The sequence below is a fragment of the Leucopleurus acutus genome (assembly GCF_964270905.1).
Source record: "Leucopleurus acutus genome assembly, chromosome: 5".
NCBI classification, from domain to species: Eukaryota; Metazoa; Chordata; class Mammalia; order Artiodactyla; family Delphinidae; genus Leucopleurus; species Leucopleurus acutus.
In genome coordinates, this window is record NC_139147.1 from 32,172,198 (window position 1) to 32,184,806 (window position 12,609).

At 35.2% G+C, this 12,609-nt stretch overlaps 1 protein-coding gene across 1 annotated transcript in view; it reads right to left on the reverse strand.

Annotated features, from left to right (window-relative positions):
• ROBO1 (roundabout guidance receptor 1) overlaps positions 1 to 12,609 on the reverse strand; it is a gene marked incomplete at its 5' end in the record, with an annotated part of 763,721 nt that overhangs the window by 36,003 nt on the left and 715,109 nt on the right. The window contains 4 exons of the mRNA XM_082840323.1: positions 675 to 786; positions 2,994 to 3,329; positions 5,852 to 6,006; positions 12,478 to 12,520. Coding sequence (XP_082696449.1) covers positions 675 to 786; positions 2,994 to 3,329; positions 5,852 to 6,006; positions 12,478 to 12,520 — 646 coding nt within the window. The remainder of the gene's footprint in view (positions 1 to 674; positions 787 to 2,993; positions 3,330 to 5,851; positions 6,007 to 12,477; positions 12,521 to 12,609) is intronic.

Genomic DNA, 12,609 nt, shown 5'->3' on the forward strand with positions numbered 1-12,609 from the left:
TAGAGAGAGTATAAACTGAGGCAGGTTCCAACTGTACCTAAATCTCATGATATTATCGCTTAGGTTTTTGATTCTGCTCAAGTGTACTCAAATTTTATATGCTTTAATAGTCTTCCTTCAAATGGTAACATATTGAGCAGATTAACTATATGTGCAACATTTTTAAGTCATATTTTTGCTGAGATGGAAAAACGTTTCAACTGCCTTTAAAGATTAAGTCATGCTTCTGGTTTTAATAAAGGTTTTTAACAAGGAGGAAAATAGGAGCCTCAATCTTTGTTACCAAATAGAACATAAAAAATGGTAGCACAGGGAGATCAGCTCCGTGTTTTGTGACCACCTAGAGGGGGGATAGGGAGGGTGGAAGGAAGACGCAAGAGGGAGGAGATATGGGGATATATGTATATGTATAGCTGATTCACTTTGTTATACAGCAGAAACTAACACACCATTGTGAAGCAATTATACTCCAATAAGGATGTTAAAAAAAAATGGTTTAGCGAGCGAACAGTCCCTCCAATTGCAGAGACAAGACCCATCCCTGGAAGATTCAAATCATATAAAGTGATTAGACATGTCATATACACATATCAGATCACTAGCATTCAAGTTGTAATCTTGAAATGTACCATCCTTTTAAAGGAGAGATTGGCTTTCTCCTTGGTTTCCCTTACTTACCAGATGTACTACTGCCCCGGTCTGAACTATTGTAGGATCCTCCTGTATTCTGGTCATATGATTGATTGTACGGGATAGTTGGAGGAATTGTGTCATTTGCTCGATAATCTAGACATTTCAGATGGGAAAAAAAGTAAACATTTATTTTGGTGCCTCAATCATTTACCAACGATTAAGCTTTCAAACTATCATGTTGATCACCTGCTAAGATGTACATAAGTGTTCAGAATGAAAGGTCAAGAAAAAAAATCAAGATCTTTAAACATGTCTCCTTTAAGATTTATAAAATACAAACTCATTGCATCATCTTCTACACATGAACCGGAATGAATCCTACCAGGGACTATTTCTTCTTTTAAAATACTTATAAGTCAGCTAAGGCAGAAATCAGATTTGTTTGACTTCTTATCTTTAAAAATATAGTAACAAAATAATTTTAATAACAAGAGATCGGGAAAATGTCATGTGTGTGAATCATTAAAAAAATAAAATAATAAAATAAAACATAAAACTGAAACTTGCCAGGAAGGTTATATCTAATAAAAAATATATCCATGTTAAGAAGATGAAGTATCTCAGTCCCCCACAAATGCTTCTGCTTACTTAGGCAGAGGTGAAAATCCAAATGATAAACTCACCACTGGAACGTACTGAGTAATAATCTGTCAGGCTAGCTGCATTCCAGTGACTTTATTATACTTTGACGTACCAAGTCTGTTTATAAGCAGTATAAACAATAAATCAGAGCTCTGAAATACTTGTACAGAGGACTGTCAGACCTTTCCAAAGTCCACAATAAAGCCATATACTATACAGGAATAATATGACAATAGTTTGAATTCTCACTGTAAACTTTACAATTACAGAAACTCTCCTATTCATCTTTGTCAGTCTTTGTCATGAACTCATATATTATGCTAAGTGAAATAAGTCACACAGAGAAAGACAAATATTGTATGATATCACTTACATGTGGAATCTAAAAAATACAACAAGCTAGTGAATATAACAGAAAAGAAGCAGACTCACAGATATAGAGAAAAAACTAGTGGTTACCAGTGGGGAGAGGGAAGGGGAAGGGGCAATATAGGGGTGGGGGACTAACAGTTGCAAACTATTATTTATAAAATAAGCTACAAGGACATATTGTACAACACAAGGAAAATAGCCAGTATTTTATAACTATAAATGGAATGTAACCTTTAAAAATTGTGAATGACTATATTGTACACCTGTAATTTATATAATAGTGTACATCAACTATACTTTGAGAAAAAAAATGTTAACAAAATAAATATTTATTGAATTGGGTTATTATACCAATCAAATGTTTCCTTAAACTGGGGAAAAAAAGCAAGATAACTGTATTATTAAATTAAAACGTATAACACTAACTTAAATGAAATGTTTGTCTTAAGTTATCTTTTTGCAGTCTCCAACTGTGATAAGTTGTTCCCAACTCAAACCTAAAAAAAAAAGAAATCTGTGTTTCCAATTATCTGTAATTAAATGTATTCTTTACCTGGACACTCACACACAATTGTCCTAACCTATTCAAATCGGAGCAATTCCTTTATTTCCAGAGGTCTAACTTTACAAATCATGTTATTAAAGCAGTAGTCTGAGGGACTACAAAGAAATCAAATACCTGTCTCTTCCAACTCACCCATATTGTAACAGAGAAACCTTCCCATCAGGCCATAAAATATTATTCTGCTGCAACAAGTTAACACTAAGAATTTATTTTAGGTTCTATCGTGACAGACTTCAAATCAGGTTACCCAAAGAAATTTAGGTTCTGAAATCATACACTGCAGCAGTCTTAGTAATCACATGAGGTAGGAGACATATAACAAACTGAACCGCTTCTCCAGTTCAAGTTTAATTTAATTATTTTTCTTCAGTTTGATAAAAAAGCCATTCGTTTATATGACCATGTAGAAGCAATTATCTTCCATTCTCGAGTGGAAAGAATGGGAGAGTCTATTTATTTAAAATGTGAGGTATTGTGATGGTTGTACCTCTGCCTTATGAATAAAAGATTGTCCTGAGCCATCCCTCACCTACGATTAAATTTAAATTAATCTCAAACCATTTGAAAATACTTATATATTATTCTAAAATCAATATTCCAAGGTTATTGTTGTGCTAATTAACTTCTTGACACTGGAAATTTTGAAACCAAAGAAATAAGAAAACCTTAGCGACCAAAGAAAGATTTCACACGCTAGTTGCAGACAAGCTTCGGCATGTAGTGCTGAAGGGTTAAGGATGCCAATACAGAAAAGGATGGGAATAAAGGCAAGGCTCTTCACCTTTGTTCAGTTTGTTTTGCTCCATGATGTTATACTGAATTGGTGCCACTTCTTGTTTCTGCTGTCCGGACGGTTTCCAGTGCTTCTCGCTGGAGTCCCCACTGCCATTGTTCATGTTGTTGCTGAGGTTTGACTGGATGAGCTGGGTGGTGGCATAAGGGGTGGGCTGCCCTGATGGATTGACAAAACGCCCATCCTTCAGATTTGGGCTATTGAAGGTTTTCATCTCATTGATTTTGTTACTAAGGTCCACATCACCATAAACAGTTGACTCAGGGAGCATCAGATTTGTTTGTTTGTTATCCAGTTGGTTGTTATAATTTGCTATACAATCAGCTATGTGCAATGGAGAGGAAAAGGAAAAAGTCATTCTGCATGGTTATTCGTTTTCAATTTCCTTGTAAGTAGTTTTGTGAGTCACAGTAAAACTGTTCTATAAAGTATAAATGGGCTTAAATATAATGAATAAAAAGGACCAAATATTCTTATGTCCTTTCTAAAGAACATAGTCAAATGTTCTTTCTAAAGAAAACTTGAGTGAATGAGAGAGGACACGTAATTTATATGGAGCCTAAATAATTCTGAACTTCTGCTAGTGTTACACAGTTTATAAATAATGCACCCAAATTAAATAATTTTCCTTTAACAGCCCCATTAATGGGAATTGCACTAAAATAATATATACACGAATATCTTTATGTGCCAACTTAACATTTTCTAGTCTGGAGTTACTGAACTATTTGAAGTTACTAGTTAAGCTTATAGGTTAAGAATCCAGACCAAAAAAAACCCTCTGCCCTCAGATGAAAGAACTTGAGATTTCAATATTTTATAAAATAACTCTACTCAAAAAATATGAGGAACAGAGGTAAAGTGACAGTAAATAGTGCTGAGGAGAATTTTATTAGTTTTCTCCCTTGGTCATGCAGGATAATCATTATCAGGAAAAGATGTTATGTAATCATTTTTCATGGTTTCATAATGACACCTCAAGAAGTATAAAATGACAATAATGATGGCAAAATGAATCATGGTAGCCAGGGCAATTTATCAAATAACACCTGAAATAATACCTAATATGTCTAATATTTCAATTTCACTCTAATTTTCCCTTTCTTTAAATATTTGAGTGAAATAACTAATATATATATATATATATATATATATATATGAAATATTCAAAGCCTGTATCTGAAAATATTCAAATAGCAGGAAAAACATAAATCATTTAAAGTGGAAACATTTTTAAAATAAAAAATTAGTCAAGTTATAATAGTAAATATACCACTATTTTAATTCATAGTGGCTACAACATTAACAGGTCACCTTGAGGATAAGTTTTCAACTGGATATCCTAAAATATGATAAATTAACACGGTCACTACTAAAGATGTAAAAATGAATATAGTTTTAAGAAAAATCTGCAACTTCTCTATCCTACTGAATTCAACTACCCTGCATTTCAACAACAAATGATCAGGGATCAGGGATATCTGATCAATCTGGTTTTTAGTAATTCTTATTTCTAATTTCTAGGCATTAAGTTTTATATAATAGTGGTTAAACAATATTTTTAATGGCAATATGGTTTTGGCAATCTCGTTTTTCTTTGCTAATCTTTCCATATGAGTAATATCCAATAGAACTCTCTCAGATGATGGACACGCTCTATTCTGCATTGTCTAACATGATAGCCACTAGCCACATGGGGTTAGCTAGCCACTTGAAATGTGGCTAGTGCAAATGAGGAACTGGATTTTAAATGGTACTTTATTAAATTTAAACTTAAATAGCCACCTGAAGCCAGAGGCTACCATATTAGACAACACAGCTCTACATATTAATTTAAATGGATATTGTCATTTTTCTTTTATTGGGCTCAGCATAATCTTTCTTTTACTTATAATTATGTGAGCACTTCTTCTAGACAACTAGGATATGGACCTCTAGAGAACATGGACTTGGTCACATGGATATATCATTTCCATATCCATATCCAATGGAGGCTATGATTTGTTCTTTATGGTGTATCACACTTTTTACTTAAATGCCATGTCCTATTTCCCTTTTCCTTAACTCCATTTTACTTCTATAGTCATATATTTTGATTCTTTATGATTCTTTTTATATTTCCTATATTGTGAATGTTAAAAGGTTTTTTGTAAGAATTATTTGTAATTTTCTGTTTTTCCCTTTGCATATTGCATATTCTACATCTGAATTTTACTGTCATGTTTTAGCATGAGATTTTAACGAGCAATTTACCACACATATTTCTGAACCAAAAAGACACAATACAAAATTAGTATTAGTATACACACCTGCAAAAGATATATATTTCTTGTATCTTAGGATTTACTAGTATACTATAAAAATCTAATTTTGAAATTCAGTTAGCTTTCATTTAAAGTTATTTATTACCACCATATAATTATTATTGTTGCTGCTATTAAAAATTTCGTTCACTCAAACTATAGATCTATTGATCTGCTTTATTCTTAAAATCTTTAAAATAAATACTATAACTACAATTAAATTATAATTACATACATTCTCATGAAGATGAATACTTTTGTATAATTTCATTTTTCCTTATTTGCTATCTATTCTAGGATTTATATTCTCCGTTCTCCCTTTGCATACTGAGAAACATTTTTGGGTGGAGGGTGAGGTGTGGAGATATAGGGATGGAGAAAAGATTTGAATCAGGCTAGTTTGCTAAACCATGGTTAATAGTTCATGAAAATGCTGATTAAATTTCATTTTCAGTTTAAGGAGAAGAAAACGAAAGTTATCTCCTCGTGGCTTGTTCCTAACAATGCCAAGCTTGCCTATCAAGCTGTCTCTGTGCCTCTAACCTGGGCGACTATACGTGGTCAGGTTACTGTCGCTGTTTCCATTGCCTGCTGTGCAACAGTTGATGGAGCACTCATTGTGATTGTTCCCAGTATTAGGCCACGTGTCTGCCAGCCATGGCTGCGTGGCAGGTTCACTGATGTTGAGAAGTCCTGGCCTAAAGAAAAAAATATGTATAAAAGCAAGTTTTATATAAGTAGCAAATGATATTTCCTATTCAGAATTCCAGAAAATTCTTCATCTCACTATTCTCACAAATAATTTGGTCAACTATGCTGAAAGATATACTAATTCCTTTTATTTACAGACAAGGCAACTATAATGTAATGTTCGGAGGCATGCCTCAGTTTATAGAGCCAATATGTTGTAAACAGTGAGACAAATATTGTACCATTTGTAATGCTCTACTCCGCCTTCAGTCACAGTGGCTAAAAATCAAACATGGAATCTAAAAAATGTGGATACTTATATTTTGTAGTGTTTTAGTAGCATAAAGAATATTCTCGTTAAGACAGCTTGCATTTCTTAATTTTTGACCCATTAAAAAATAATGATCCTTCTCACAACTTCATTAAAAAATGGAACAAGCTTCTTTACTGAGATAAAGGATGCTTCACAGTAAGCACATTTGCATATTTTTCTTCAAAACCATGTTTCAGAGATAGTGAGTTTGGGGCTCTGTGACATTTTGCAGAGAGCCTCATCAGTGTTTCAGTGCACAGTTCTGTAAGCTTGTCAACATTTTCTGATGGTGACAATGTAAGATGCCTTAAATCCTATATAAACAAAGGAAAGCTACTGAATTAAATCTGGTAAAACGTTGTCCACTGTAAGAAATATTAGCGCTTATGTTTTTTTTTTGCACGACAGATGTTAATCCTCTTTCACTGTGCATTGGGAATGCAAAGTACATCAGCAGTTATTAATGGCAGCCCTGGACCACCAGTGCCAGAGACACAGACTGAAGTCCAGGAATGGAAATCCTGAGGTCCTTTTCCAATACTGACTCCATTGGATAATCCAGCAAAAGAGGTGATACGATGCATGATGTACTGTCAGCTCCACAATAAACAGACTGGCACTACAGAGTCTGAAAAGATTTTCTTCATGCTTTCATTTTCTTTGCTAAAGTGCAATAACCACACTTTCATTTACCTGGGAAGCAAGAACCTGACATTTCACTCACCATGGTTCCTATGCTGGCATACAGACAATCAACCGAGGAAACTTTCTATGCAAATGATGGTTATTTGAGGAATAATTCACTTCAAATGAACAATATAGATTTATAAGTTATATATCTGTATACGTATATGTATATATGTGTGTATACATATATCTGTAATAATAATGAATGTTTACCCTTTGTTTACAGTGTGTGAGGCATTGTTCTGACCTTTCTATGTATTAACTCATTTAATCTTTCTAATAATCTACAGAGTAGTTACTACTATTTTTCAGATTTTAAAGATTAGGAAACTGAGATACCTGAGAAAGGTTAAGAAACTTGTGCATGGGTACACAAAGTGAGCGCGTGGCAGAGCTGGGATTCAAATCCAAGGAGTCTGTCTGTAGAATCCACACGCTAAGCCAGAATACTATAAACACATATACTGGAGAGTGCTGAAATTTCCTAAAACCCTCAAACATTCTTAATAAAAGGAAGAGTGGGGTAATATCTGAAGTCTAAACATTCAGAATAATGCCGTTAAAACTGAATAAATTTACTATTAAAATTGTTGATAAAAATATGCTTTGAAGAGCAATGTTGCTGACCTGTTAAAACTTAAAACATTTAAATGCAAGTTGCATCACAGATATCTGGAGCTTTTGAAATCCATGTTGGTTATAGAAATTCTGCACCTAGTAGTCTATAGCTTTCCTTATTTTCTCGTGAGCTTAAAGTGTGTTATCACTTTTAAAATTATTAAAAATAAATCTCCATATTTGATACTGTAGAAATATGATAGGATGTTTGAAGTACGGGTCAAGCCTGTCTTACATGTTTCAAAAGGAATAGACAAAATTTTCATGCTACGATTCCCTCAGAAAAACACTTTTAAAAGTGAACGTTCTGATGTCATCAGAGGCTGAAAAGAATTTTTCATATGTATGGGAGCTTTCCAACAGGAAGTAGGATTCACAATTCACATCCTAGCTTTCAGTTCAGACTTTTGTTTGGAATGCTAATTATCTAGGGAAGAAGGTTGAGTCATGATGACTGGCCCATAATGAATCTTAAAATGCCATGGGTATATTTCAGAGAACTCTGAGGAAGTCAAGGTCATATGTAGCTACTCTGATAAGGGTGTTAGGGTCTTTAGAAACTAACAATCTCTCAAGCTATCTTTATGCATTTAAGATGATCTAGTGTGTATGAGACAGATTTAGCTGCCCAAAAATAAGAAATGAAGCAGAAACAAAACACAGTGCTGGTTATAGTGATTAATATGTGTCGGAAATATTATATAATGTTACCATATTTTATATATATATAAATGCAACCATTTTATACATATATATCATATAACATGTTAGTTGTTATACTTTCATGCTAATATATGTGAGTTTTGTCTATTTTTTCCTTGTGTTCAAAAAGATATTATCAGGGAAAGGAAGAGACTAGGGCTCCCAAAAACCATATTTAACTTCCAGTTTATATTAAGGGGATAGTTTTGCGTCACAAAGGAAAAGAGGACAGATGCACTTAAATAATTATGTGGCAATTACCTTCAATTCCTCTGCTCCTGTTACTCCAGACATTCCAATCACTCACTCCAAAAACAAACAAACCAACCAACCTATTTGAACTCCTAAACCACAAAATAAAATAGTGATACTAAAGGGTCCAGGGGCTGGGGAAAATAGTGAAGGGGCCCAGCAGCAAGGGTTGCCTGTAGGCTGTCTCCTCTTTCTTTCGATAGCTTGAAAGAATTCTGAAGCCCAGGAAGAAGCAAGGGATAGAGCTGAGAGTGGTCAGTCCTTCAAAGAGAAGCGAGGCCTGAACTCTTTCTTTCTCACCTCCCACTGCCAGGAAATGTGCTATTGGCATTCTCGACCTGGTTAGCCTGACTTTCCTATGCCTTTCTTCAGGCTTTCTCTGCTGATTCCTGGTTTCTGCTGTGGTTTGGATTTTAACTAGGTTTTCATTGTTTGGAAGAGGAGATCGAGATGTGTGAGGTAAGGAAAACCAATGAATAGAAACAGCCACTTAAGATCCATGATCTGCCACTGGATTACACTGCAAATCCTTTGCCCTAAGTTGAGAAGAGGTCTCTTTGCTTCCCGCCATCCTCGTTTTCCCTTTTATGTGAAGAGGGAAATTCACAGTTTAGAGAACGAGGAGAGCTCTCAGGTTCTCCTTCTCTCTCAACCTTCTCCTTTATCAGAGGAAAATGTCCAGGGCCCCAAACTCTTCTCTCATCAAGGAATGAACTCAAGTCTTCTGACATTTGTTTACTCGATAACTCATCCCTTCCTTCTTTAGATACTTTTTGGTGATATCTTTTAAAGATCAATAATTCATATATTGAATTTATGGATATAATCCAATAAATAACATTTATTGCATTACGAAAATTCATGCGTTTAATTATTGATTAATAAATCACATAGCCTCTAACTCCAGGATCTCACATTCTATGGCGGGAAACAATCATTTAAGCCAGGAGTTAGAAAACTATTTCTATAAAGGATTAGAGGGCAACCATTTTAGGCTTCGTGGGACATATATTTTCTGTTTCAACTACTTAACTCTTCCATTGTGGTGGGAAAGCAGTGATAGACAATATGTAAACAAGTGAGTCTGGCTGTATCTTAATAGATCTTTACTTACAAAAACAGGTGTCAGACCAAATTCAGACCAAGAGCCATAATTTGCTGACCTCTGATATAAACAAAAGATAATTGCATTACCTCTTATTAGGTGCTTAACTGTGGTATTTATACAGCACAAAGAGTTCACGGAGGACACAGCAGGTGAACCCCAGCCAACTAACAAGGGGAAGGGGGACACATTACGGGCTGATGTAATAAGTGCGTAGAAGAGAATGCAATATTGGTGATTGGCAGGTGGGTTGACACAGTGGATCGTAGGGGGTGGCACACAGAGATATGAGGAGGGCTACAAGGCCCTAGAGGTTGCGGGTTTCACATGTTCTGTCCAGTTTGGACTTGCTATTTTAAATATGGTGTGTTCTACTGAAACTGGGATCTTCAGAAGCTCAGAGACATGATCTGTATGCATTTCAAAATTTCATTCTGGTTCCAACGGGCAAAGGGAATTAACAGGAAATAGTTGTAATGAAGGTAGATGAAGGCAGGACTGCTGGGAGCAATTTTAACAGATTAGACAAGGGACAAAAAGAGCTTGAAGTGAAACAATACAGCGACAGTGAAGGGAGAAGAAGGCAGGATCAACGAAATGCAGTAATAGATGCAGGAAAGAGGATGACTTGACATTTTGACTTAGGTGTCATTAACCACATGAGTCGGGTGATACAGTGAGGGCTCACAGAGTCTGAGATGCCTGAGGGAATCCAGTGTTTAAGAGGTGGCATCAGAGAAGTGAGTACAAGAGTCTGACTCACTGTTCATTCTCTTACCACACTGGCTCATGGAACACACACAACACACATACACAGAACACACACACACATACACACACACCACACACTCACAGATGGCTAGAAAATGAGACCTCTTCCTAACGCATTCCTGTTGCTCTTACCCTGTTCTGGTTTTTCCAAAGCACTCACCAACTGCTTCTACTATAGAGTTGACTTTTGAAAAAATGTTTATTATTAATCTTCTATCTCCCCTACTAAATGTAACGTTCAGAAGGACGGGAACTTTTATTGACTTTGCACACTGATGCATCCCAGGCAACTAGAACACTGCCTGTCACATTGTAGGTATTCAATAAATAGGTGTGATGAATAAATAAATTTAAAATTGTGTATGTAACTGTCATTTTGAGCACGAACTCTAAGATCTTTATTTAACTGTTGCCTCTATAACATTCCAGCATTTTTTGTCATTTTATTTGGTAAAAAGATCATTTCTATTTGGTATTTAAAATAAATCCATTTCACCGTTATACTATTTTTACATTCAGAAGGTTAATTCTGTATGATGATTTAGTGACCTTTCCAAATGGAACTTTGTAATTTTTCAGTCCTGCTGAAGAAACGAGCATTTGGTACTGAGAGATCCCTGCCATCATTTCCTCCTTGATAATCTGGTCTACCTAGGTTGAAAATTCCTTTACAGCAGAAACTAGAAATATTTTATATGTGTGCGCATGTGTGTGTGTGAGAGAGAAAGCACATCTGTGCGTGTGCTCATGCACAGAGGCTGGTGCAGAACCCACAGAAGATGCTCAATAAGCATTTTCATAAGATCTGATTAATGAGAAAGCTGAAGTCTACCGTCATGAATATACACATGGAGAGAGGTGGTTATAGCATCAGGTTCCAGATTTATCCACGAGAGAATGTTCTTATGCCAGAGACTGTTTCATGAATGTCTGGGGTATGATCTAGACAGAATAGCCCCGGATGCAAAAACAGGCCCTGGTTTAATTCCTGAATCAAGTGGATTTATTCCTTATGAAGACCTCCCTAGCTTTGGGGTCTTTCAGTGGCTGACTTTGTTTCACAGGTATGAAAACAGGAAGCTAGCAGCAGTACCCAGGAAAGAAAACAGTAGTGCTAATTGTCAAATTTGTACAGCATTTGCTAAAGGTGGTCAACAATTTTTTCACCACTCTTTCTTATTTTTATCTTTTCCAGTTGCAACCACATATCTAACTATACAAAGCAGGACACTCAATAAGTTAACTGAATTTGAATTAGAAAATGGTTCTGGTCAAAAGGTTTTTTTTCTTACACCTTAAGCTAGAGGTTATTGTTTTTGAAAAGAAAAAATTATCATAGAATATCCTGAAGCTTGACTCATGTAACTTATACCTTCTTTCAGCCCCTTTCAGCCGTCTGTCACATCAATTTGTGGTTTCTCTGTGAATATATTAAAGTTCACTGAATAATAATTACCAAAAAATCATAAATGTAGGATTGAGGTTCATTTTAACGAGAGGGGAAAAAAAAACAAACAAACCTCCGTGTTAACAAGCTACCTAGATTCTCCTTTTATTTCAACATATTTTCCGGCAAATGGAGACTGAACTATGTTGAATTCATAACAAGAACAAACAAACAGACATAAACTACAACAACTTATGAGCCAATGCTGTGTTCAGCAGGTTTCCAAATGAACACTTTTTCTTTGATAGTATCTGTTAACTAGCTATATTTCTTAATCTTCATAAATGCCATCGCTTAATTACTTTAACTCCTTTAATCATCTGCTAAATCAGCAAGTCTGTCTTTCCCGGTTAAAGTGCTCCCTCTGGCGTTCACTGACTAAGATGCAACAGCTCCAATCAAGTGCATTTGTGTGTAAACAAGCTTGGCTCCACAGCACAACAGAATGGAGTATTTCCGAAATATTTAAACAAATTTCACCTTTAAGTTAAACCTTTTAAGCAAAGACAGTGATGTCATCGATGAAGACAAGAAGAAATACCTGGAATTCCCCTGAGAATCTACAAAACAAGCAGGATAGTTACCTCCCTCCACTGCTCACAGCTTCTCCTCCTCTCTGATAAGTTACTGGAATGTTACCAAAAAAAAAGGAAAAATTAATAGACATGTTTGTGTTTATATATCAAAAGCTATGACATTCATGAGCATATTTCTAG